The sequence below is a fragment of the Cervus canadensis genome, chromosome 9, assembly GCF_019320065.1.
Source record: "Cervus canadensis isolate Bull #8, Minnesota chromosome 9, ASM1932006v1, whole genome shotgun sequence".
Lineage (NCBI taxonomy): Eukaryota > Metazoa > Chordata > Mammalia > Artiodactyla > Cervidae > Cervus > Cervus canadensis.
The window spans coordinates 82009694-82037503 of record NC_057394.1 but is presented as its reverse complement, the minus strand read 5'-3'; the positions used below and the strand labels follow the sequence as shown (position 1 = coordinate 82037503).

Genomic DNA, 27810 nt, shown 5'->3' with positions numbered 1-27810 from the left:
CTGCCTTTTCTCTTTGTAGCAACGGGTTAGACTTTCTGACCATGTTGTTTCTTAGATGTAAAAGGTATTTGTTACAGGTTATCAACCTGCATTGGTTTTGATTAGGAAAGAGAGGCTTCTGATTCATCTTAATCCTAGATATAAATCTGGCCAATGAAAACCCCTCTGGGAGATGATGAAGGACGGGGAAACCTGGCATGCTGCAGGCCATGGGGTTGCAAAGAGTCGGACACAACTGAGTGACTGAACAGCCACAGCAATGAAAACCCGCTAACAAGGGGCCAGGAGGGGAGTCAGGGTGGGCGCCCCGCCATCCCCCAGCTGTGCTCGGGGTGGGCTTGTCTGTGCTGAGGGGGGCAGCAAGGTCCAGGAAGGGGGTTGGAAGAGGACACTGCTCGAATGGGCATTGCTCTTTCCTTTCGGGGAGCGTAATACAGACATTTATTTATTTAGGAATTACTTTGATATAATTCTCCATGCCCAGAATCTGACCTCTTACTTCTTTTTATGACAGGAGCCCCCTTAAGTTAATTGAAATTTACTTCATTATTTGATAAAGTCACATGGGATTTTTGTTTCCGAGAATGTGATGGAATTTTGCAGTCCCTATTATTATGTCCTTTACCAAAGTGCATTCCTTTCTACGTTTGAAGTGACAGGAAGGCCAAGGACTTGACTCTTTCTTTTATAGAAATGCCGCTGACCCCTCTCTTTGTAATAGGTAAATGTTCACCAAATAATTCATTGCAGTTAACAGATGCAGCATTGAATGTCTGTTTTGTGTGGGTCACAGTTGGTTTTACTTAATTTTCTCAGGGTCTCATCATCAGCTCTCAATCATCAATGTGAACACCAGTCCAGAGAGGTTAACGACTCTCCACTGTTGGCTGGTAATTGGCAACTGCGGGTCTAACTCCAGATACTATGTTCTCCCCCGCATGCCCTGCTGTCTCCGAGCAGTCCCCAGCCACCCAGTCGATCCTCTGTTGGCTGATGTCATCCACTCCATGTTGACTTTTTCTTGTATTATTTGCTTTACTGTTCATCATCTAAGGAAAACTCTAAAAGTCCAACTTAGGAGAGGTGCCGAGTCTCTTTTTGCTATGTAGCTCAGAAAAGGACATGTCCTCTTGCCAGTTAGAATGGCACAGCTACCAAGTAAAGTGGGTCAGACAGAGAAGGAGAAATATCATATGACGTCCCTTATATGCAAAATCTAAAGGGAAATGATACAGATGAACTTATTACAAAATAGAAACAGTGTCACAGACTTAGAGAATGAGTTTACAGTTGCCAGGTTGGGGGGAGAGGATGGGAAGAAGGGATCATTAGGGAGTTTGGGATGGACATGTACACACTGTTATATTTAAAATGGAAAGGCAACAAGGCCCTGCTGTGTAGCACACGGGACCTGCCCAACGTTAATGTGGCAGCCTGGATGGGAGGGGAATTTGGGGGAGAATGGAGACGTGTGCATGTGTGGCTGAGTCCCTTTGTTGTCCACCTGAAACCATCACAACACTGTTAATTGGCTGTACCCAAAAATAAAATTAAAAGTTAAAATGAGGCAGCAGCCTCGTCTTGCCTGGGGCTCAGCTAAGCTGTCATTCTGTCCAGAAGGCAAAGATTATCCCCTTCATCCTAAACTATCAGAAAAAGATTTAGTGAAGAAATTGATATTGCCCAATTTAGAGTTAGAAAGGCCTAGTTTTGTTTTGGTTTTTTTTTCCTTTAATTTATTGGGCTTAAATTTAATGTAATCTAGTCATGCTTGAGGCACTGGAGTTGTTTGCCTTTGGGGAATCTGGCTAAGCTTGGACATCATAAATTAGGCTTTCAGCATAGATTTCACATTTAACTTTTAATGTCTTGTAAAGCCCTAAGTAAGTCATCATTTGAAAATAAAAGTGGCTATATATATGTGTGTGTGTATATATATATTTTTACTATTTCTCCTGTATGAGACTAAATTTTTTTCCAAACCAGAAATGCCGCGCACACAGCTAATAGCTTTTCGAATTGTGAAACAGCTGTATGGTGGTCTTTAGTGAGCCTTAATCCTTATCTCTTTAAAGGAATGTTTGCTGCATTTGGCACAGTTCTTGGGAATAATTCCAGAACGCGGCTAATCTCTTCAAAAGAGTTCTCAATGTCTTTGGGGAAAATTATGTAAGGCGCCTCATATTTTCATTTCTCCTGCTTCAGGCTTTTGCACTCATCCATGAACAACTGCTTCTTTAGTGACTTTCCCAGAGGCGTTCTTGTGTTATTTATACTCTGAGCGCCAAGGTGGTGGCCCCTGGGAAGCTCCCTGCAGAGACAGGCTTCGTTTCAGGGGTGCACGTGGCGGTGGGACCCTGGACTCCCCAGACCAGGAGCAGCCCCTGCTCGGGACCCTGGGCAGCCCTGGGGTCTGGGGACCGCGGCTCCCGCAGCAGGAGGTTCCCTGTGGCTCCTCTCTCAGCCTGCAGGCCCTGCCTAGGCCCGCTGGCCTCCCCACGCTCTCAGCGGGCTGCTGGGGCATGTGCTTGCCCCTTCAGGCTCCTGAAGGAGAGAATCCGGCAGGTGCAGGTGAACACCATCGTCCTGGGAGCTCCGCCCTTCCCGCTTACCTGCTGAACAAATACTCGGGTGTCTACGAGGTGTACACCCACCGTGGGGTGGACATGGGCCCAGCCCTTCCCTTCATGGAGCTCACGGTCACTCAGACGCCACACACCTGGGCGATGGTGATGGTCAGTCCCGCCCAGGAGGACCCTCAGCTCTGAGGTGATGGTGCAGGAGCCGCAGGGAGGGTGGCCCCAGCTGTGACCCGGGGGTCAGCCAGGGGAGGGCGAGCCCGAGGAGGGGGACACAGGAAGGAGAGCATCCTGCAGCGTGGGGTGCTGACTGTGGTCCAGCCAGCCAATACCGGCATCGCCCGTGGACTTGGTCCCCGGGAAGTCTTCGGTGGTCGATTCAGTGAGTGATGGAAACAGAGTCCAGGCGACGGGGACGTAGGAGGCTGTGCAAGGGAAGGAGGGAGCTGATGGTAGGTCACTCGGTCCAGAGCCTGCCTCGACAGTGACCGTGGGGAGTGCAGTCAGAGGAGGGCTCTGTTTTATGTTGTTTCTAGGCGAGAGGCATGCCTGTCTGTTTGCAGGTTAAGGAGAACGATCCAGTTGAGAGAGGCTGACTGTTTTATCTGAGAGGGCAAGAGAATGGTGTTACGTAAGGTCTGTTGAAGGATCCAGAGAAGGGTTGCCCTCTGCTGGAGGCGGTGCTGGGCTCCATGCTGTAACCAGGGCAGGGGCAGGCGAAAACCCGGGCATGTGCATCCATCCAGTGGCCGGCAAGGGGCTCTCCTGCGAGGCTGTGTGTGTGTGTGTGTGGAGCACAAAGCACCACTCTCCCGGGTGACACTGGACCCAGGCCCACAGAGGCTGGGCCAGCATAGGCGTCTGAGGTTCCCTCAATGAGAGTGGAGGGGTCAGGGGAGAAAACAGTGGGCTCCCGGGAGCACCAAGGGTCCAGCTGGATCAGTGGTCGTGGTGAGCCTTGTTTCCATCTCCTGTGAGGTCTGTAGGGGCCTCTGTGCCACAAGACGTACCTAAACTGTGCCCGAAACGTGCAGCTTATGGTGGTGGTTGTTCAGCCTCTCAGTCGTGGCCTACTCTTTGCAACCCTGTGGACTGCAGCACGCCAGGCTTCCCTGTCCTTCATCATCTCTTGGAGTTTGCTCAAACTCATGTCCCTCGAGTCGGTGATGCCATCCAACCATCTCATTCTCTGTCGTCCCCTTCTCCTCCCACCTTCAATCTTTCCCAGCATCAGGGTCTTTTCCAATGAGTTGGCTCTTCGCATCAGGTGGGCAAAGTATTGGAGCTTCAGCTTCAGCATTTGTCTTTCCAGTGAATATTCAGGGTTGATTTCCTTTAGGATTGACTGGCTTGCAACAAAGTCCTTTAAAAGGACGACTGTCTGTGTTAATAACACGAGAATAATTTTAAAGGAATATAAATACATTAAAAAAAATTTTTTTTATTGGAGGCTAATTGCTTTACAGTGTTGAGGTTGTCTCTGCCATAAATCAACTCTGATCATTCATAGTTGTATATATGTATCTATATCCCCCACCTCGAGCCTCCCTCCCCTCACCCCGTTCCACCAGTCTGGGTCATCACAGCGTGCCAGGCTGGTCTCCCTGTGTTATACAGCAGCTTCCAGCGAGTATCTCTTTTTTACATGGTAGTGTATTTGTGTTGGGCTTCCCAGGTGCCACTACTGGTAAAGAGCCCACCTGCCCATGCAGGAGACGTAAGAGATGAAGGTTCTATCCTGGGTCGGGAGGATCCCTTGGAGGAGGGCATGGCAACCCACTCCAGTATTCTTGCCTGGAGAATCCCATGGACAGAGGAGCCTGGCAGGCTGCAGTCCATAGGGTCACAAAGAGTCGGACACGACTAAAGCAACTCAGCATGCACACACGCTATCTTGAGAAAGGACCTCAGGACGGCCTGGGGCTGTGGGGTTTAGCAGAGGCTGTGGCTCAGAGTCCAGCAGTGAGTGTGGGAACCTGGACGGGGCGTAAGGAGAGACAGAGGGAACTTCTGCCATCCGTTCTCCGCAGCTTAGATTTGTGACCAAGAGTGTCTCGGTGGCAGTTTCTCTCTCTGAACCACGTACTCAAATTCCTTATAAACTGCTTTAGAAAACTAGAAGAAGTTTCTATCCAACCCCCTGCCCTCTGACTGTATATATTGGCCCAGTCTTAAGTCCTCAGACCCTGGCGTCCACCAGCAGCCGAGGGTGGGGCACGGCTTGGAACCAGCGAAAAGTCTGGGCACCCTTTCCTCTGCCCCATGGCCCAAAGCACCACGCCCGCAGCCCAGCCAACACGAGCTTTAAGCTCCCCTGCCCCGGAAGACTGGTGGGTGTGTGAACCTTCATTCACGCCCAGGCTCTGCCTTGGACCGCGGGTGTCACCTCGGGCAAGTCAGCTCACCACTTTGAGCCTCCCCGTGGCCCTCGGGAGATGGGGATAACCGTGCCATGTTGGCAGAGGGGAGATAGACGTGAACAGGATCGCATCCAGGAGCGCCAGCCTTCTTCCCAACGATGACTGCACCTGGCCTACGGTGCCGCGGCCCCGCCCGTCCAGGTGTGCCCCGTGTGGGAGGTGGTGGCTGGGAGCTGCCCCACGCAGGGAGGGTCCCAGATGCAGCTGGCTTCAGTCCTCCCCTAGCCCTGGGGGCCGGGGAGCAGGGGGTTGAGGGTCACCTGGATGGGGCTACAGAGGACTTCTGTGCTTGGTGATCCAGATGGCCAGAACACCAGGCCGCCCGATCTCCTCTGCCCCTTGGCCCAAAGCCCCACGCCCGCTGCCCAACCAGCTTGAGCTTTAAGCTCCCCTCCCACTGGCAGAATGATGGGTGTGTGAACATCATGGATTAGTCCGCCCAGAGCATTCTAATTTGTGAGGATGGAGCTGTAGGTAAATAAAGGCACCCTTTCCATAGAAACCCCTGCTCCACCCTCTGATAAGGGGCAGCTGTTTACAGCATTAGGAGAAACACAGAAAAACACGAGAAATTTTAGAACTACTTCCTGCCCTGGGCCTGATAAGAAATGCAGGATTGGCATGATTTCCTTTAAGCAGTGTTTACTTAATTTGGAACAAACACTGTGGTTGGAACAAATGGTTTTGAAAACATTCAAAGCGGTTTTTATTTAAGGGTGTTTAACCGAGATGTTTGCTTTGTCCTTGGGGGCTTAGTAAAACAAGCCACGTGATTCCTAGGAGATAAGCCATCAGATAAGTCACCCTGTGGGGGAGACAGGAGGTCGGGAGCTGTGCTCTGTAGGATTTAACATGACTTCATCCTCTCAGAAAGCCCGCTACTCTCCGCACCATTAAGGCATCTCGTTGTTAAAAGGAGGAAAGTGAAGTCGCTCAGTCGTGTCCAACTCTTTGGGACCCCATGGACTGTAGCCATACCAGGCTCCTCCGTCCATGGGATTTTCCAGGCAAGAATACTGGAGTGGATTGCCATTTCCTTCTCCGGGAGATCTTCCCGACCTGGGGATTGAACCCGGGTCTCCTGCATTGTAGGCAGACGCTTTACCATCTGAGCCACAGGGAAGTCAAAGGCTGACTTTTTTCCAAAGGAAACTCAAACCATCTTCTAAATAGAGAATAAAAGTAATTTCAAAATAAAATTTTAAAAGAACTCTTTGCTCATGGGGCTTCCCTGGTGGCTCAGTGGTGAAGAAACTGCCTGCCAACACAGGAGACGTGGGTTCGATCTCTGGGTCGGGAAGATCCCTTGGAGGAGGAAATGGCAACCCACTCCAGTATTCTTGTCTGGGAAAACCCACAGACAGAGGAACCTGGCGGGCTACAGTCCACAGGGTCCCAAAGAGTCAGACACAACAGCAACTCAACAACAACAACACATTTGCTCATTTAATTGATAATTTTTTTAAGTTTAGTAGGAAAAAAAGAAGGGGAGAGCATCATAAACAAACATTTCCAACATTGACACAGACAGAACAAAATTATGGTATTCTGATGGTCTTCTTTTCAGTCTTTGTTCTATCTGTACTACTGATTTTTTAAAAAATAGGTGTAATTATGCCGTACACAGTTTTGTAAACTTTTCCACCTTGAGATGTATATTCATATACTAATTATTACTTTAATGATATTTTCAAGTAAGTGCTGCAGGCTTCAGACTTGAGGTGGACTTCAGGGCTGTCTGCCACACACACTGCTCTGTCCACACGTGTGGGAGCCCTTCCCCAAGTGCCCACAGGTGCTCATGTGTCCAAAGGCACTCGTATCTTCTGCTCTTGACCTGTGGTGCTAAATTGTTTTAAATAAGGGTGCCTGGTAAACACCTCTTTTAATGAAAACCAATTTAAAAGGAGGGCTTCCATGGTGGCTCAGATGATAACGAATCTGCTTGCAATGCAGGTAGACCCAGGTTTGATCCCTGGCTGGGGAAGAACCCCTGGAGAAGGAAATGGCAGCCCACTCCAGTATTCTTGCCTGGAGAATCCCATGGACAGAGGAGCCTGGCAGGCTACAGTCCACGGGGTCACAAAGAGTTGGACACAACCGAGTGACTAACACTTCCTCTCAATTTAAGAGGAAACAAATGGGGAGTGTTCTGAAATCGATGCCCGTGTGGGTTTTCAGGTTGCCTGTGGTGGAGAGCAGGTGACTTCAGCCGCTGCCTGTGTACAGTTGAACCCCTGAGGATCAGAAGTCAGTTTCTGCCACGTCCCTGCACCCAGGACTGTTCATCCGGGGACCCAGCACTCACTGAATCTGATCAGAGTGATGTAGAACGAGGTGCAGAGAGATGTATATAATCCGAAAGATTTATAGCAAAGCCATGTGCTTCGGAAGCATCATGTGGTGGTGTTGCATCTGTGTATGTTTCCCATTCCTGCAGGACAAAGTTCTTCTCCTGAGTTGGCTCATACTTAGCGGCCTGACTTTGCAGAGAACTTGCTGGATCCTCTGCCGGACAGGCCCACAAAGCCACCCTCTGCTGATTACGGGTTCAGTTTACACGGGATGTCCTCGGAGTCTGTGGTCCTCAGGCCAGGAGTCCAAGTATCGGGCTGGAGACTGGCGCCCTGGCTCCTGTGGGTGGTGCCCAGTTTGGGGACTCTTTTCAGGTCAGACAGATGCTCCCGGGGCCTCTTGAACAGTAGGGAAAGGCAGCTTCTTCAAGATGCAGCTCTGTCCTGTTCACAGAGCAGGGCGAGGAGCGGGAGGACAGGGCGATCAGAGAAAACAGCCCTGGCTCCTGGAGCCGACTGCAGAGTGGCCCCCGGGCGTCTGGAGCACGTTCCCCCGCTGCCCACTCTTTAGTCACTGGTTCCGGGAAGTGCTCTCTTCTCTTTGTTCATCTTTCCACAGTTTCCTGCTTTTCCTCCCTTTCTCTTTCTCAGTTCCTTGTGATTTCCTTACTTTATTGACAAACAAGCTATCAGAGTGGACATGGAAAGTGGCTTACGTGGGAACCAAGAGATGGAAATCCACCAGGGCACCCTGCATGGTCCCTGCACCAGGGCTTGGCCCCAGGACACCCTGAGGGCCCGGTGGGGTCCACTGAGGCTTTACTGTAGATGATGCTCTGACAGCTCCGCCTGCCGGGCAGAGGGCAGGAAATGGGGGCAGCTGCGGCAGGCAGAGATGATGCAGGAGGAGAGCAGGGCGGCTTGTGTATCCGGCCTGGGGGCGGGGACCCTGGACAGAGCACCCAGCATGCTCCAACGTCGTGTAGATGGACCCCTGGGTTATCTGATACCACCTGCTACAGTCATTGCAGTTTTCACTATTACTCTGGACCCAGGAGGGGTGGGGAAGGGGAGATCCAGTCACATTGGTTGGAATCTTTTCCTGAAAACAGAAAGCTGCTGCTCTCCTTTCTTTGAAATGGTTTCCATCCCACATAGTTAATCTGGGTTTTTTTTTTTAAGCAGATTTGCTTCTAGGGTAAGCAACTGTTTTCTAAAGATACATTGAAAATCTGTCGTAGCAAATGGCTCCTTTTCCAAGGATGTTGAGAAAACACTGGGGCAGCTTTAATGTCTTGGCCTCTTTAGAGAAAGAAGTGCTTGGTGAATGCAGCCGCTTTGAGTGATTATTTAACTATTTCAAATATTTGCCTTTCCTTAGCCCTAGTTTCACTAAAGTTAACAAAAATCAAGAAATTTTAAGAGAAAAATGTTTCTTAGACTCACGTGCTCTACATGCATGCTTTTCTCCCAATATAAAATGGCCAAGTGTTTGTCAGCCATGCACTTGGTCCCACATAAAGAGAAGAAAAGCAAAGAACAGTCTGAGTGCTGTCCCCGGGTCCCTGGACCATGTCCCCCGACCCTGGAGATGCTTCAAGAGCTCGTCTGCTGGCCTCAGTCTGGAGGTAGGGGAGTCCTGAACTGGAGGCGCCGAAGGCTTTGATGCAGCCCCTTGAGAACAGGAGCGGCTGATCATTACCCAGTTGGCTGTAAATCCAGCTCCTTAGCCTTTCTCTGCAGTCTCTCTTAGACATTCAAAGTCAATGAGCTGGTTTAAATATTTACTCACCAAGAAACAGGTTGTGGTTTGTTAAAGGCCATCACTAAATTAAATGAGTGTTAGATTATGTACAGTTTATTTAAAAAATATAAAATCCGGCAGGCCTGTTTCTTTAAGTCATAGACTTTTGCAAAGGGATCGGTGATTTGTGTGTGTACCCATTAAATGCTTAAAATAAAAAAGCATGGCGTAAAGCGACCTCACAGTGCACGCCAGACCGGATGCAGAGACTGTCAGAGATTCAGCTTAGCAGTGACTCCGTCCATCAGAGCCGAGCGTCTGTCCTCGGGAGGAGGTGTGTGAGCTCTGTCCTCTGGGGGCCACATCCCAAGGGCAACTGGAATAAGCATAGCTGCACCCACGGAGGGGGTCCTTTGTCGCTAAACCCGCATGTGTGTCCAGCCCCTTCCCACACCAGTTCTTGACCAGGAACGTCATTGGAGGAGAACAGTCTGAGGAGGGAAAGGAGAGGAGAACCCCAGGAGAGTTTAAAGCAGCAAGTGGGTCTTGAGTCCTGGAGGGAACCACTCTCCATGTGCTTCTCTTAGCCTGCACCACCCCCACGTCACCGCCAAGAAGCGGCCACAGCAGAGAGGCAGGCCTGGACCCCCAGTCAGCCCCACTTCTTCAGGCCAGCTCCAGGACCAGGAGTGAGGGCATTTTAATTTTAAACTTAAGAAAGAAATCAAAACGATACTTGAAAAAGAGTTAGACCTTCTTGGAAAAGAGTTAGACCATAAACAAAGCTGAGCGCTGAAGAATCTGTGCTTTTGAATTATGGCATTGGAGAAGACTCTTGAGAGTCCCCCAGATTCTGGTCTGAAGGATAAGATGCAGGAAGTTTCTCTCTGACTTCTAATGCTCGTAAGCACTGAAAAGACATAACTGTCTTACCCTATCATCTCCAAATTAATGTCAGCCAGTCTCTACGGGAGCTTGCTTTTGAGTCCTAGTCCCAATCCTTAACTTCCAGATAAGTTATTTAGGTTGTCTGTGTCCCAGTTTTTCATGAACCAATTGAAGAGTCTCACCATTTTTAAAATTAATTTTACCTGTTTCTTTTATTTACTTTATCCAGTGTTGGTTGTGTTGCATCTTCACTGCTGCATGGGCTTTCTCTAATTGCAGCAAATGGGGGCTACTCTCTAGTTGAGATGCGTGGGCTTCGCATTGTGGTGGCTTCTGTCGTTGTGGAGCACAGGCTGTAGGACAAGAGGGCTTCAGTAGTTCTGACACATGGGCTTAGCTGCACCGTGGCATGTGGGGTCTTCCTGGACCAGGAATCAAACCTATGTCCCCTGCATTGGCAGGCAGATTCTTAACCGCTGGACCACCAGGGAAGAAGCCCAGAGCGTCTGTGTGCTCAGTCCTGACTCATTGTGACCCCATGGACTGTAGCCCACCAGGCTCCTCTGTCCATGCGGATTCTCCAGGCAAGAATCCTGGAGTGGGCTGCCATGACCTCCTCCAGGGCATCTTCCCAACCCAGGGATCGAGCTCCAGATTCTCACAATTTTAAAAGAGGAGATAAAGTCTTGGTTGAAGTCCTAAATCTGCACCACATTCCAAACCTCAAGACATGTTCTCTTTCTGACCTAACCCAGACTTGGGTTCTTCACCATAAGTTCTGTCAGCTATAAGATTATGAATAAATGAAGAGCAACGTCAATTCTGCTGGAACAGGGATGGCAAGAAACACAGACCACATCCAGGTTTTCTCCTCAGTCTAGGCCCCGCCATGCTAAACTGGGCAGAGACATACACATTTTTTTTTCTTAGTAAGAAGTTAATGGGTCGAAGTAACTTGAGTTTTATCATCTTAGAATCATTTCACAGTACTGCAGTGAGGTAAATAAGAATTATCCACTCTACTAATAACGAGGAAGCTGATGATTCCTGGAGCCAGAGTCCTTAGGTGCAAGCGTGCCAAGCTGGACGCTGCCTTCCCCGAGGATGAGGTCGAATGAACAAGGTTCCCTCCAAGGGAACGCCGAGTCCAGGGCCCCCAGTGCAGCCTGGCACTGCAGGGGTTAAGCGGAGTCCTGTTCGGGAACAAGGAGGGCAGGGGCCCAAGTCGCATGTCTTTGTTCCAGCTCCCAGATGGCAACCCCGTCCGTTAGTCCCAGTTGAGGCAAAACTATTTTTGAGCCTGTGTATATCCTTCAGCACAGATGGTGGCGGCCGTAATAATGTGTTTCTTTTATGGTGTCTTTTCTGTTTCTTGGTGTGGAAGTTTCAAAGCTTCATTGTTCCATCAGTCAAATAAACACAGCGAGACCTTCTGGGACTGGGGGATAATAAAAAGAAGAAAAACATCCTTGAAAGCAGGAAAAAAAATCCTTTTTATCGTGTCTACAGAGAAATGCCATAGACAAGCTGCTGCCATTTTGTGGCTTATGGTGTTTTTCAGTGTTAATTATGACATTTATCATAATTAAAGTACCAGACAGTTATTTATAATTCACCCACTGCCAAACGTAAAGTGACGAGCTTGCTCTGGGTGTCACAGGCTTCCTCTGAACCGCACAAGTGGCAGAATTCGTCATTTGACCCTGTGGTTGAACGGTGGGCAGTGCTGGCCTGGGGTTCACCTCCCTGCCCCTCCAGCCACTCTCCTGTGGCAGTCACCTGCTCTGCCCTTTCTTCTTTCTTTCTGTTCCCCATAAAGACATGCATGATCACAGTTGGCTCAGTCCTGGCGGGGAATAGATCTCCAGGCCAAGTAGTCTGGAAGCAAGGTTAAGAAGAGCAGAAACCAAGTTTACTTAAGTCATTGACTGAGTCTCAGCATCTGGGACCTGCAACCCCGCTGGGAACAGGTCCCCTGCCAGGACTTTCCTGCCCAGGGCTATTTCTGCTCGCTGGGTTTGGCCTTCAGGATGCTCCTCCTGACCTCAGCCTTCCCGGTCCCTCCCACCGCCAGGCCTCCTGGGACTCCTTTCCACCTGCTGGGAGCCTGAGGCCCTCATCCATCACCCCAGCCCCTCTCTTAAAACCCCTGCTGACCCTTTGGCCTGCCCAACCTCCTGTCACACTTGCTCCAGGCCCATCGCTGGGCCGCCGAGGGCCCTTGAGTCCTGTTTTTGTTTGGTTTTATCATTGCATTTCTGATGGCACACCTGAGGACACACACATCTTAAAGCATAGAAGACTCTTTGTCTTGTCCATCTATAATTTTCTTTTGTCCCTCTGAGAAAAAAATACAGCTGTTCAGTTCAGTGCCTCATGAATATGGTTAATTTTCATTTTCTGGATAGAAGTGTTGACGTTTTGTACTAAGAAATAAGATCCAAAGCAAACTTGGGCTTCCCAGGCGGTGCTCGTGGTAAAGAACCGGCGTGCCAATGCAGGAGACAATGAGACGCAGGTTTGATCCCCAAGCTGGGAAGATCCCCTGGAGGAGGGCATGGCAACCCACTCCAGTATTCTTGCCTGGAGAATCCCATGGACAGAGGAGCCTGGCAGGCTACTGTCCAGGGGGCCACAAAGAGTTGGACACGACTGAAGTGACTTAGCATGCATGCACACACAAACCAAATTTAAAGAAACGAAAAATAGGAAAAGTTTCCCACTCCTGTTGGTAGCAGTCATGGACAGCAGCATGAGCATCGGTGGCCAGCACTTGCAGGGACGCAGGGCTGGAGGAGACGCAGCTCGCTTCCCAGCTGCTCCTCACAGCTCCGGCTAGCACCGCGCCGGGGCTCAGCGCGCCCACGAGGGCGGGCTGTGCGCCCCTGGCCCCTCAGGGCTCTTGGCCAGCAACAGTGAAAGCTGGTGGCTTTCAGTCCACAGCAGCCGCTGCTACAAACAGAGCAGCCCCTGAGGGACTGATTCCGGCGGCAGGGCGGGGTCTATGGGGAGCAGGTGAGTGGGAACCAAGTGGAGGTGGGAGAAGGCGACAGAGACCTGGGGATCTGGAAGGACAACTCTCAATGCACTGCACACTCTGCTGGATGAGAGGGGACATCCTCAAATCATGATTTTCTGGCTGTTGAAAGACAAAGTGCTCGTTATTGTGGGCAGAGTGAGTGATGTTACTGTGGCTTTACACCTTGGAACAAAACAGATCGCCGCTGGCAGATACCGTGTTAGTAGACGTCTCGGAGGTATTCTCATGCGCGAGCATGCAGCTAGTGGCAGATGGACGGTGGGGACGCTTGGGTGGTGCCCCACTCTCAGGAGGAAGGCAGTTGGCTGCCCGGGATTCTGTTCAAACACTACAGGGGCCCATTTACGTAGTTGGACGAGGTTTACAGTGGAAACGCAGCCTCAGTTGGACGGGGAACCAAGCCCATGTCTACATACACCAAGGAGAGACTTGGTGACTTCCACTCGATTTTTTAAAATCAGTTTTTGCCACCATGCAGGTTAGTGATTGAAGTCAGAGAATGTAGTTGTTGTGTAGCTGTGTTGGTGAGAACGTGAGCCTGCTGCATTCCTCTGTAAGTTCACGCCATCATCTTATTATAAACACACGCATCACCGACTTCCTGACCCTGAAGTGTCCCCAGGTGGGAGTGAAAGTGACACTCAGGTAAAAGGTCACACGTTAAGATGAAACATCCCCGACACTGGGGGAAATTTCCCGTCAGTCAATGTGTCTTTCTGGTTGTAAATGCTGTGCTGGCCAGGTGGTGGTCCAGCCTGCTTCCTCTTCTCTATCTCCCCTTCACCACTCTTCTTCTCAGATAGGAGGGTCTCTCTTCCCACGCTGAGACCCACAGCTTTGAAGATGCACATTGAGCATCACCATCCACCCTCAGGAATGAAGTAAGTCAAATTTCCTTGTCCACAAAGACAGTTATCACACATTCATGTAACTGGCCTTTTTTTCTGCTGTAATTTCACAGTGAAGCCAGACCATCTAAATATTGGTAGTAGAACCAGGCAAATATATACATGAGAAAGGAGTTTTCAGACAGTCATTTCTATTAATCCATCTTCTATCAAATAGCCTTACAAATACCTGAGAAAAGAAGAGAAGCTAAAGGCAAAGGAGAAAAGGAAAGATTTAGCCATTTGAATGCAGAGGTCCAAAGAACAGCAAGGAGAGATAAGAAAGCCTTCCTCAGTGATCAATGCAAAGAAATAGAGGAAAACAATAAAATGGGAAAGACTAGAGATCTCTTCAAGAAAATTAGAGATACCAAGGGAACATTTCATGCAAAGATGGGCACAATAAAGGACAGAAACAGTATGTACCTAACAGAAGCAGAGATATTAAGAAGAGGTGGCAAGAATATACAGAAGAACTGTACAAAAAAGATCTTCATGACCCAGGTAACCACAATGATGTGATCACTCACCTAGAGCCAGACACCCTGGAATGCGAAGTCAAGTGGGCCTTAGGAAGCATCACTACAAACAAAGCTAGTGGAGGTGATGGAATTCCAGTTGAGCTATTTCAAATCCTAAAAGATGATGCTGTGACAGTGCTGCACTCAATATGCCAGTAAATTTGGAAAACTCAGCAGTGGCCACAGCACTGGAAAAGGTCTGTTTTCATTCCAATCCCTAAGAAAGGCAATGCCAGAGAATGTTCAAACTACCACACAATTGCACTCATCTCACATGCTAGCAAAAGAATGCTCAAAATTCTCCTAGCCAGGCTTTAATAGTATGTGAACCGTGAACTTCCAGATGTTCAAGCTGGATTTAGAAAAAGCAGAGGAACCAGAGATCAAATTGAAAACATCCGTTGGATCATCAAAAAAGCAAGAGAGTTCCAGAAAAATACCTACTTCTGCTTTAATGACTATGCCAAAGCCTTTGACTGTGTGCATCACAACAAACTGTGGGAAATTCTTAAAAGAGATGGGAATACAAGAACACCTTACCTGCCTCCTGAGAAATCTGTACGCAGGTCAAGAAGCAGCAGTTAGAACTGGACATGGAACAACAGGCTGGGTCCAGATTGGGAAATGAGTACGTCAAGGCTGTATATTGTCACTCTGCTTATTTAACTTATATGCGGAGTACATCATGGGAAATGCTGGACTGGATGAAGCACAAGCTGGAATCAAGATTGCTGGGAGAAATATCAATAACCTCAGATATGCAGATGACACCACCTTTATGGCAGAAAGGGAAGAAGAACTAAAGAGCCTCTTGATGAAAGTGTTAGAGGAGAGTCATAAAGTTGACTTAAACCTCAACATTCAGAAAACTAAGATCATGGCATCTGGTCCCATCACTTCATGGCAAATAGATAGGGAAACAATGGAAACAGTAAGAGACTTTATTTTGGGGGGCTCCAAAATCACTGCAGATGGTGACTGCAGCCATGAAATTAAAAGATGCTTGCTCCTTGGAAGAAAAGCTATGACCATCCTAGACAGGAGAGACATTACTTTGCCGACAAAGGTCTGTCTAGTCAAAGCTATGGTTTTTCCAGTAGTCATGTGAGAGATGGACTGTAAAGAAAGCTGAGCGCCAAAGAATTGATGGTTTTGAATTGTGGTGTTATAGAAGACTCTTGAGAGTCCCCTGGACTGCAAGGAGATCAAACCAGTCAATCCTCAAGGAAATCAGTCCTGATTATTCATTGGAAGGACTAATACTTTGGCCACCTGATGGGAAGAACTGACTCATTGGAAAAGACCCTGATGCTGTGAAAGATTGAAGGTGGGAAGAGAAGGGGATGATAGAGGATGAGATGGTTGGATGGCATCATCAACTTGAGCTCCGGGAGTTGGTGATGGACAGTGAGGCCTGGCGTGCTGCACTCCATGGGGTCGCAAACAGTCAGATGCAACTGAGCAACTGACCTGAACTGAACGGATCTTCTATCAATGTCCTCTTTTGTATGTAACTTAAATTTATGACACTATTTATGCTTAATGTCTATTTGTATTTATCTATCACTATGTTGGTAATGGGGCTTCCCTGGTAGCTAAGCCGGTAAAGAATCCTCCTGCAATGCAGGAGACCCCAGTTCAATTCCTGGGTTGGGAACATCCCCTGGAGAAGGGATAGACTACCCACTCCAGTATTCTTGGACTTCCCTGGTAGCTCAGTAGGTAAAGAATCTGCCTACAAGGTGGGAGACCCGGGTTCAATCGCTGGGTTGGGAAGATTCCCTGGGGGAAGGCATTGCAACCCACTCCAGTATTCTTGCCTGGAGAATCCCCATGGACAGGGGAGCCTGGCAGGCTATAGTCGATAGGGTCGCAAAGAGCCAGACGTGACTGAAGTAACTTAGCATGCATGCATGCACATGTAAGTAACAAGTCCAAACCATGATCTTAGTGTTCAAGAAGCTAGAAGAGAAAGAAGCATACTATTTTCATCTATTCATCTCAAATCCTATACAAACACTACTTAATAAAAGCCTTTGAGGAAGACTTAGAAATCTTGGACAAATATCATAGTCAGTTGTGACTCGTGCCTGGAGTCTCATTTACTCAGAATTCCCCACCAGTGTCTTTAAGGAGCAGCAAGTACAGGTCCTACAGCTTGTCTGCCATGTCCCTCCTGCTCTGTATTCTCCAAGCTGTCTTTGTGCCTGACCATTAATATTTTTCTGTTTTGCCTGAAGTTTTATCCTACAGGCTGTTTTTAGTAATAGCTTTACCATTTTATTCACAATATTCCAAGAGGTTGACTTATTTTGCTCATGGTCGCTTATTCTTATGCAACATTGCTTAATGTTACTTTGGGCAATCGTATGGCGGGAGGGACCCTTTGAGACACTTAGATAAAAGTAGTGGCAGCTGTGTCTTTTGTAAGAAACAAACCTAAACTTCTGGGGAGAATTATGTTAGTTTGTCTTCACTGTGCGCTTTCCTGCCCTCCAGGGCCATGTGATAAGGACACAGGCTATCCCATCAGGGTGCTCAGCGGCCTGCCTGCTACATAGGTGGTTTCACTTGGTTTAAGAGACCATCCAGATGCCACCATAATAACAATTAGAATATGATGTCTGATTCCGAATAATGTTAGGAGAAAGGGTGGCTAACTCAAGAAGTTCACTGTGGGAGGTACCAAGATGACCCTGTGTGTGTGTATCACTTCCTTCAGGTCTCACAGACCTTCAGGTATATACTTTTATTTCCTGGTGGTACTGATAAGGAAACTGAAGTCATCGTTTGCTGGTTGGTGACACAGCTACTAAGTGGCTGAGCCAGGATTCAAGCCGAGAATGCTGACGACAAAGCTCTTAACCAAGAGTGTGCAGCACTTTACAGTATATTTTAGAGCCAGGAAAAGAGGGAAGGAAAAAAGGATAAAGACCCCAGATGTCCATGTGCTGCACTTGGACCAGTGGAGGGAGGCTTCTGCCTATCCTTTTTAAATTTGAGCTTTGGTCCTTCAGCAGCAAAGTGCTTACATTCATCAGCCTACAGTGCTTCCAGTTCAAGCAACAGCCCCTGACAGGCTGCCCAGGAGAAAAAGCTGCGTGTCTGCTATTTTAATTTTCACTCAGAAGAATCGGGTTCATGTAAACACAATATGCATCAGCTCTCCACATATGAGCCGATTACCACTAGGCTCTGCTAGTTGTTTGTTACTCTGTACATTAACTTATCCGAAGAGTCACTGCCACTGTCTTCTGCTCCGCCATCAGGAGGCCTGCTCAAGTGTGTTAGTCGCTCAATCATGTCTGAAACTTGTTTTGACCCCATGAACTGTAGTCCACCAGGCTCCTCCCTTCATGAAATTCTCCCGTCAAGAATACTGGAGTGGGTTGCCATTCCCTTCTCCAGGGGATCTTCCCTACCCAAGGATTGAACCCAGATATCCCGCATTGCAGACAGATTCTTTACCATCTGAATCACCAGGGAAGTCTCAGGAGACCTAATCATAAGCAATTGTTCTTCTATGTAATCAAAATACTGATATTGCATTCTTATTTTTAACCCTTTGATTGGTAATAACATTCTGTCACTTCCAAACTCTTAACCGTCAATTACCTCATTTTGGCATTCGGTCCCATCACTTCATGGCAAATAGATGGGGAAACAGTGACAGACTTTATTTTTGGGGGCTCCAAAATCAATGCAGATGATGACTGCAGCCATGAAATTAAAGGATGTTTGCTCCTTATAAGAAAAGTTATGATCAACCTAGACAGCATATTAAAAAGCAGAGACATTACTTTGCCAACAAAGGTTCATCTAGTCAAAGCTATGGTTTTTCCAGTAGTCATGTATGTATGGATATGAGAGTTGGATTGTAAACAAAACTGAGCACCAAAGAACTGATGCTTTTGAACTGTGGTGTTGGAGAAGACTCTTGAGAGTCCCTTGGACAGCAAGGAGATCCAACCAGTCAATCCTCAAGGAAATCAATCCTGAATATTCATTGGAAGGACTGATGCTGCAGCGGAAACTCCAATACTCTGGCCACATGATGGGAAGAACTGACTCATTGGAAAAGACCCTAACGCTGGGAAAGATTGAAGGCAGGAGGAGAAGGGGATGACAGAGGATGAGATGGTTGGATGGCATCACCGACTTGATAGACGTGAGTTTGAGTAAGCTCTGGGAGTCGGTGATGGACAGGGAAGCCTGGCATGCTGCAGTCCATGGGGCTGCAAAGAGTTGGACACGACTGAGTGATTGAACTGACTGACCACTGACTTTAGTTAAGATTTTCTAAGAGCAGAGATAAAGTTGGAGATAACAACTAATGGGCGTGTGGTTTAAAGAAGTTTCTGCTTTTCTAAACACATACCTCTTCTAGGGTAAGGAATTCAGGAAAAAATGTTTTCATAAAAGCTTTCCAGAAGGCAATAAAGGGCTTTGATTCATATCACTAGCGTTTTCATTGCAAGATTTGGACTTTCCGTCTTTAATTCAAAAGGAAATAATGGAATAATTGGAACCATTTTGGAGTATTGGCTATAATCATATCTTTTTTAATGTCTCATAATACAGGGTAATATTTATTGATAATCTTAATTGCTTCCCAGGTGGCACAGTGATAGAGAACCTGCCTGCCAATACAGGAGACATGGGTTCAGTCCCTGGGTTAGGAAGATCCCCTGGAGGAGAAAATGGCAATCCACTCCAGTATTCTTGCCTGGGAAATCCCATGGACAGAGGAGCCTGGCGGGCTACAGTCCATAGGCTCAGAAAGAATAGGATATGACTAAGCAACGTGGGCACTTGCTCTTACAAAAGAAAGACTCAGTGTATAAGATTGTGAGAATAGACAAAAAATGTGAAGGAATGTATGCTTTCAATTTAAGAGTGAATAGAATTATGTCCACCACCCTCCCCCTCTTCAGCTTCAAGAAGAACAGTTTGCATTTTTTCATGGTTTCCTCCCAACATGCATGGTAAAGGCTGAGAATAGCAACTGGGCAGCGGTGGGCAGGCAGCCCAGAGGGAAACAGAAATTGGTGGAGGCAGAATGGCCGATGGAGTGAGGGCTCAGAGGTCCTCCGTGGGGTCTCCCGCTCTCCTGCTCTCAGTAACCTGGGGAACCACCATCCCATAGTCTCATAATCAGGGACCCATCCTGACATCGTCGGGTACCCTGGGTTTCTTTGGTTCCATAGCCTTGCAGCTTTTACGTATTGCTTTATTTATCCTCGGTGATTCACCCAACTTGAGCAACTGGGAAGCAGAGACACAAAAGTGTACTTCTCAGAAGCCGGCTCTGCTTATAATAGAACTGTATTTATGAGTCATCTGTATTAGTATTAAAAGAAAGCAGAGTGGAGGCTGCCTCGGGGTTCTGCCTTGATTCACTTGAGTTTAAATCATGAAAGGACTAGTAACTGGGGCAGTGCCCGAGAGGGAACTTGAAAGAAGGAACTTCAAGCTCAGAAGTTCTGTGTTTATAAACAGATGTTACAGCATTGCTCAACAAAGGAAAAATGTTTGCCTAGCCGTACTGTTTTTGATATGCTGTTAAGTTCAAAAGGAAAATAAATTAAAAAAAAAAAACAGTTTAGGACATTAGCTTGGAAACTCAGCACTCAAAGCATGTTTGAAAAGCAGCCTGACACGATGAACTTTTGGTTTTACTTGCATACAACTGGCTGCCCCAGATATAGTTGTAAGAAGGTGGTCTGGCCAGTGCTTACCAGGCTCAGATTCTGTAAACAGAGACATCAAGTTGAATAGTTTGGGTGAAACTTCAAAAGTAAGGTCAGAATGATTCCTTTTTTAAAAAGAAAAAGATACAAATCCTCATATAATCCTTCTACCATTCATTTGAAAATGATACTTTCTTAATTTAAATGATCTTGCTTTTTGATGAATAAAATCTTGCTTATATCTCTATTACTGTTTTGTTGTAAACTCCCGTTGAGCTTTGCTCCTCTTATTTTACTTAGTGATATCGTATTTCAAAATCACATTTTAGTTTCATTTTAATCAGATGGTTTGTTTTTCTGATCTTCAGTTGTGTGAAAGTGAACGTGTTAGTTGCTCAGTGGTGTTAGACTCTTTGCAACCCCACAGACTGTAACCCACCAGGCTTGTCTGTTCATGGGGATCCTCCAGGGAAGAATACTGGAGTGGGTTGCCATGCCCTTCTCCAGGGATCTTCCCGACCCAAGAATGAACTCCATTCTCCTGCACTGCAGGCAGATTCTTTACTGTCTGAGCCAGCAGGGAAGCCCATATTTAAGGAACCATTGCCAAATCCAAAGTCATGAAGATTTTACCCTATGTTTTCTCATTTTTAAGGTAGAGTTTAGAGTGTCCATATTGATTAAGGCACATTTAAGAGAAGACTCTTTTGAGAGTCCCTTGGACTACAAGGAGATCAAACCAGTCAATCCTAAAGGGAATCAACCCTGAATATTCATTGGAAGGACTGATGCTGAAGCTGAAGTGCTAGTACTTTGGCCAACAATGTGAAGAGCCAGCTTATCAGAAAAGACCTTGATGCTGGGAAACACTGAAGGCCAAAGGAGAAAGGGGCGGCAGAGGATGAGATGGTTAGATAGCATCACTGACTAAATGGACATGAACTTGAATCAACTCCAGGAGATAGTGGAGGACAAGGAAGCCTGGCGTGCTGCAGTCTCTGGGGTTGCAGAATCAGACACGACTTAGCGACTGAAGAACAAAAGGGAATCATATCTTAAGTAATTTTGAATGTTGCCTGTCTTCATCTTGTACATGCCACTCCAGCACATTTAATATTGTTATTCATCATGCTCTCCAAGCCAGTCAAACTTGGGATCCCCAACATTTCTGTGTCAGTAATGTAAGGTATGAAGCTAGCAGATTGAGTAAAGACGTGCTTCATCCTCACCACACTGGACGTTTAGATGCCATTCGGGTTGGGTTTACAGGATGGGGAGTGGCGATGATTCCGGGCCCGCGTCTCCTAACAGCAGAGATGTGGAAGGGAGGAGGAGATCCGCAGGAGAACGGCTACTGACTGCAGACCACTGCCACTGGCCTCATGGTGGCGTTGGCGGGACTGGGGGCAGCTGTGGTGTCCTGGGAGGAAGACCTGAGAGTTCTCAGAGTTGTCTGATTTGAACAAATCTGCCTGGGTGGGAGCAACCCCTGCAGCAGCAGCCCAGTCCAAGCCTGCCCACCACCACTCTGCCCACACCTGCCCCAAGGGCACGCGGCACGTCTCGCTGGGTGTGCAGAGAACCGCTGGCTCAGGGTGGGCACTGGCAACCATGCCTACTGGTGTATTGAGTGCTTTTATCACAGAAGGGCGTTGGGTTTTGTCAAGTGCTTTTTAAGCATTGTTGTCCCCCTGTGGGCCCACTGTTGTTTAGTTGCTCAGTCGTGTCCTAGTCTTTGTGACCCCACAGACTGTAGCCCACCAGGCTCCTCTGTCCATGGGATTCTCCAGGCAAGAATCCTGGAGTGGGTTGCCATTTCCTTCTCCAGGGAATCTTCTCGACCCAGGGATTGAACCCAAGTCTCCTGCACAGGTGGATTCTTCACCTTCTAGGCCACCAGGGAAACCCTTTTTAAGCATAATTGAGGCAATTAGTATGTTTTTTTGTCCCTTTCATTTATTTTTTTATCATGGGTTATATTGATTTTGGTATGATTCATCATCATTGCCTTCCTGGGATGAATCCCACTTGGCTGTGATGTATAATTCTTGAATATGCACTGACTTTCATTTGGTACGTTTTTGTTGGGGGGTTTTGCTTCTGTACTTGTCAGGGATCTTGATCTGTAGTTTTCTCCCCTTATAGTGCCTTTTTCTGGCTTTGGTATCAGGATAATATTAGCCTCATAGAAAGAGTTAGGATGTATTCTTTCCTCTTCATTTTTTGCAAAAGTTTGAGAAGGATTTGGCATTAATTTTTCTTTAAATATTTGGCAGAATTCACAAGAAGGCGTCTGGTTCTGGGCATTCCTTTGTCAGGAGGTTTTTAATGACTGAGTCCATCTCTTTGTTGTGGTCTGTTTTCATTTACTATCTCTTCTGTGTCAGTTTCACTGTTTTGTGTATTTCTAAGAATGTCTTTTTTACCTAGTTTATCCAGTTTGTGGTACCTTTGTTCATGGTGTTCTCTTATAATCTTTTTATTTCTGTAAAGTCCATAGCAATGTCTGCTCTTTGATTTCTGATTTTACATACTTGAGTCTTCTCCCTTTTCTCCTCTGTCAGTCTAAGTTTCATCAATTTTGTTGATCTTTTCAAAGAACCATCTTTCGGTTTTATTGCTTCTCTCTATTGTTTTTCTCTATTTATTTATCTATGTGCTAATCTTTATCATTTCCTTCCATCTGCTAGCTTTTGGTTTAGTTTACTCTTATTTTTCTAATGTAATAAAGTTAAACATTAGGCTGTCGATTTTAGATCTTTTTTAGTATAGACATTTACTGCTATGTATTTCCCTCTAAACACTGCTTTTGCTGTATCCCATAAGTTTTGATATTTTGTTTTTTATTCTCATTCATCTCATCCCAAAATGTTTTCTAATTTTCTTTGTGATTTCTTCTTTGACCCATTGGTTATTTAAGAGTAGATTGTTTATCTTCTGCATATCTTTGAACTTCCCAGTTTTCCTTCTGTTACTGATTTCTAGTTTAATTCAGTTGTGGTTGGAGAAGATACTTTGTATGATTTTAGTCTTTTTAAAGAAGAATATATATTCTGCAGTTGTTGAGTACTTCCTATTATTCTTAGAATAGAATTCAAGCTCCTCACTATCGTTTCAATTCCTACAAGTACTGGTCCTGACTAGCTTCTCTGGCACTGTCTCCCTCCACTCTTCTCTTGGTTTGCTCAGGAATTTTTTTTTCCTGACTTATTAACGTAATGCTCTAGTGTAATAACATTAAGTATGTGAGTGACTGATTAACATAACGCCTTAGTGAAGGAACACTAACCTTTTGATAGCATGTGGAGCCATTGTGTGTATCTTTGTGAAAAGTTTAAAAGTATATGGAGAAAGATTGAACATGAATGTTCATAGCAACATTATTCACAATAGCCAAAAGGGGGAGACAGCTCAGATGTCCACCATCTGAGGAACAAGTAAACAAAACATGGTCCATCCATACAATGGAATGTTATTCAGTCATAAAAAGGAATGAAGTTCTGTTGCATGCTGACATAGATGACCTCAAAAACTTTCTGCTAAGTGGAAGAAGACAGACACAGAAGGTCATGTAATATTTTATGTTTCCTTTTATAGGAAATATCCAGAATAGGCAAATTCAGACACAGAAAGCAAATTAGTGCTTGCCAGGATGTGGTGGTGGGGAAGTAGGGGGTGGGGCGTGACTGCTTCATGGGTTGGGGGTTTCCCCTCTAGTGGTGATGCTTACATAACGTTGTGGAAGTACTCCGTGTTGCTAAATGTAAACTTTATGTTATGTATATTTCACCACAATGAAAAAATCGATCCAGTTTAAAATCTTTTTTTTCTCCTGTGCAAAAGAAAGCTCTCATTTTCAAATAATGTTTTTTATCAGTATTGAAAAACAAACCACATTGTTCAAAGACCAAAGTTTAAAATGAAGAATAAGTAAAATGATTAAGACTCACTCTTTTACATAACATTACATCCAGTGTCAGAGAGCTTGGTATAAAATGGACTTTAAAAAATCCAACTATTTTGTTTATTGGCAGACTGTTCTGTGGTACATCTGGAATTCATATGTTGAGTGTTACCGTAGATATTTTTGTTTAACCAGTTTGGATGAACAAGATAAAGCTTACACTCCAGGCCTGTATCCTTGCCTCAGTTAAGATTGCAAAATGCTCTTTGTTAATGTATATTTTTAATTAAAGAACATAGCTAGAGATCAATCCATCATGTTTTGGTCTTGTTACACAGTTACTCAACATGAGTTTTCTTGGTGGTGGTGGTGGTGGTGGTGATGATGAAAGAGCACAGAAAATAATGAATCGATTTTTTTACTTGAAAAAAATATGAAAGTCAAAGATAAAATATGTTCCTGAAAATTATTAGAGAATGTCTGTTTATCTTCCAGAACTAATTGTCACTTGAATTACTCATGACAAAACACGGCCATCAATAAGTGAAAATGTTCACATCTCGGTTTATGTTGGAGCTTCCATGTCACATAGCATGCAACCTGATGTTTTATTTTCTTCTGTGAACTCTCTGATGAAAACACAAGGCGTTAGTGAAATCTTAAACATGGAAGCCCAGACAGAAAGCATAATTAGTTCATATATGACAGTTCATATCCTTCCCTACTTGTTTAATACTCATCTAGTTATATTATATAGACCTTAACAAGAACGTTTAAAAAATAAATTTAAAGAGTCATATGTTCTTTTTCACTGCAATAAAACGCAATAGCCTCTTTAATCTTGGGGGTAAGAGAGGTTGGACTTGTGAAGATGTGTTTGTGTTTTAAATTAGGTCGAGTCTTATTGTATATGTTAGCTAATTAAGTAGAATTTACTGGCCTGTACAAAATTTGAATAATAGTCCATCACACTCTTGTTTTTTTTTCCCCCTCTAAACAATTCTGTTGGAATGTTGAGAGGAATGTAGCATAATTTTTTTTAAGAGCATATATTTTAGAGTCAGGCAGATCAGGCCTAAATCTTGATTTAACTGCCTGATGGTTGTTTAAGTGAAAACCCATTTCTAGATTTGTAGAGACATCTTCATCTGTAAGACCCTTGCTGTGGAGGATTGTCACGACATTTTGAAGGTGGGCGACACGGGGCCAGTCCTCCGCAAGTATTTGGTGTGTGGTCTCTGTGATAATGTTGATGACTTTCTACCAAAAATATTCAAGGACTCCTGTTATTAGCAGATCTTTAAATAACCTCGTCATTTTTTTCCATCCCCCTGTGTGGTTTTATGGAGTGCTCAAATTGTTTAGTCGTGTCTGACTCTTTGGGCTTCCCGGGTGGCGCTAGGGGTGAGAAACCTGCCTGCCGATGCAGGAGACATTAGAGATGAGGGTTCGGTCCCTGGGTTGGGAAGATCCCCTGGAGGAGGTCATGGCAACCCACTCCAGTATTCTTGCCTGGAGAATCCCATGGACAGAGGAGCCTGGCCAACTTTTCTGGCTTCTTTGGTTAATTCACAGTGGACATGAGTTTGAGCAAACTCCAGGAGACGGTGAAGGACAGGGAGGTCTGGTGCACTGCAGTCTGTGGAGTCACAGAGTCGGACACGACTTAGTGGCTGAACAAGTGGGCAGGTAGTCCACCAGAGAGAATCTGAAGGCCGGGGTCTAGTTCTCAAGCTGTCTCATTTTGATGACAGATTTGCCATAGCCTAGTGTTGACTGGAGCTTGGTTACTTGATGGAAAATTTAAGCTACAGGGCCCAGTCTCACTCTAAAGTAAACCATTTTCTCACAAACATGAATCAACCTCACGATTTGGTTGCAATAAGCAATACTCAAGTTTCCCAAGTTACTTACGATTCATTGTAGCCCACACTTCTACCTGCATTAGACATAAATTCCTATTTGTGTGTTTATTTGTCACTGTTTACACAGCTGTGTTTGTTTATGTTCATACATTCTCTGGTGAATTTGCCTGCTTGTAGAGGCTGTTTCAGATTTAAGTTTCATCTCTATCAGGTCCAGGCTGTGATCTTTTTAACTTGCTGTGTGGTGAACATCTAATGTGTGCTGTTTGATTATGACATTATGTCTGCATAACTAGAAGCAATATTTTTATGAGTGTTGAACATGTTCACCAACAAATATCCTTTAAAAGGTGTGGTTGGATCATGATTCTTATTCATCCAGGTCCAAACCATATGTCTGTACCTTTCCCAGTGACAATGAGAAGCATGTTTCAGGGTGGCCCAGAGTCATGGAGCCCAGATTCACCAAGACTCAACATCCCCAAATGATTGTTCTTGTTTTTGTTCGGGCTGTCATGTTTTTCTGGTTCAGTAACTCAACCCTGATGTTTCTCTGTGGCTCTGGCCTCAGGGGTCATGGCCAGAGGAAACCCGGCCACAGTGGAAACCTGACTTTAGGAATTAGGATGGGGTGGTCCTGTGTGGCCAGGGACAGGGGGAAAGTCCCAGGTGTTCCAAGTGGGCTTTAGTGCCTCGCAGCTCAGATACTGGTAGCAGCCAGGTGTCTCCAGAGCTGCCGAGTCCATCACAGTCAGCGGTAGCCACGCGGGTGAACAGGCCCTCAAAACAAGCTCCATCCAGACAGAGATGTATTGTCAGTGTGAGGTCATGGTGGTGTTAGCTTTTTTTCCTCCAAAACATAGGTATTGTTCAGTACTATAACAGTGACAGTGTTAAAGTAATAATAATAATGTTCACTGTCTCAGAATGTGGGGGCCCACGGCAAGGTTGTGAATAATCCAGTTCCTTGTTTGCCCCTAAAGTTGCCTTCCTGAGCACACCTCAGTTCAGCCTGCTTAAAACTGTGGAGAGTCTGATTCCAATTTGCAGAATATTAAGTGCTTGCTCTGTGCCCTACGCTGCCGGGTGCTGGGGAGACAGAACACGATGACAGACCCCCATCTGGCAGATGGTCTGGTCCGGTGGGCCTGAGGACATGTGTGTCGGGGTGGCACGTGGTTACTGCCATGGAAAGAGAGGAGAGCTGCAGGTGGAAGTGCAATATTCCAGCCATGTCCCGGGTGGAGGGAGTGTGTGAGCCGCCTAGCACACCTTCCCTCCTCACCCCAGCTTCTGGGCTCTCACTGATGGTGCACAAAGGCCCCTGCAGGGGACCCCGCATGCAGTGTACGCGTCCGAGTCTCCTGGGTGGTGGAGACATGAGAATTCTGTCCCCGTGGTTTTCAGGTACCAGCAAGGTCAATCTGGTGAGGATCCCATCCACGGCCTCCAGCCCGCGGGACACAGCCCTGGCGGCCGTCATCTGCAGCGCCCTGGCCACCGTGCTGCTGGCCCTGCTCGTCCTCTGCGTCATCTACTGTAAGCGGCAGTTCGTGGAGAAGAAGCCGAGCTGTAAGTCCTGAGCGCTTGCTGTGTCTTGGCATCCTGCCGAAGGGTGTTGATCATCATCATTGTCCTCCGAGTGTCCAACGAGGACCTGAGAGGAGCATCTGGCTGCGGCCACAGGGACAGAGAACACGTGCAAGTAGTCCTCCCAGGGGAGGCGCTGAGGGTGTGGCCGAGGGGCGGCATCACTTCCCCGGGGCCTGAGGAGGCAGGGCCGCCCCCACCCTCCACAGAAACACAGTTCGTTCCAAGTTCTGGCAACACAAGGGCCCCCCATCTCGAGCTTTCTTGACCGATTGTTTCATTTCTCTGCCTTTTTGTAAGAAGAAGTATTTTTAAATGGGAACCACAGCTGTCCTTTCCTCCCAAACTGCAGAAGCTGGGGTGGTTCTGTGATGTTCCCAGGCTTCCC

At 46.5% G+C, this 27810-nt stretch overlaps 1 protein-coding gene across 2 annotated transcripts in view; it reads left to right on the top strand.

Annotated features, from left to right (window-relative positions):
- Nucleotides 1-27810, top strand: part of TNFRSF19 (TNF receptor superfamily member 19) — a 92146-nt gene that overhangs the window by 54352 nt on the left and 9984 nt on the right. For both annotated transcript variants that reach the window (XM_043477586.1, XM_043477587.1), the window contains exon 6: nucleotides 27240-27404. In XM_043477586.1, the coding sequence (XP_043333521.1) occupies nucleotides 27240-27404 (165 nt within the window). The remainder of the gene's footprint in view (nucleotides 1-27239; nucleotides 27405-27810) is intronic.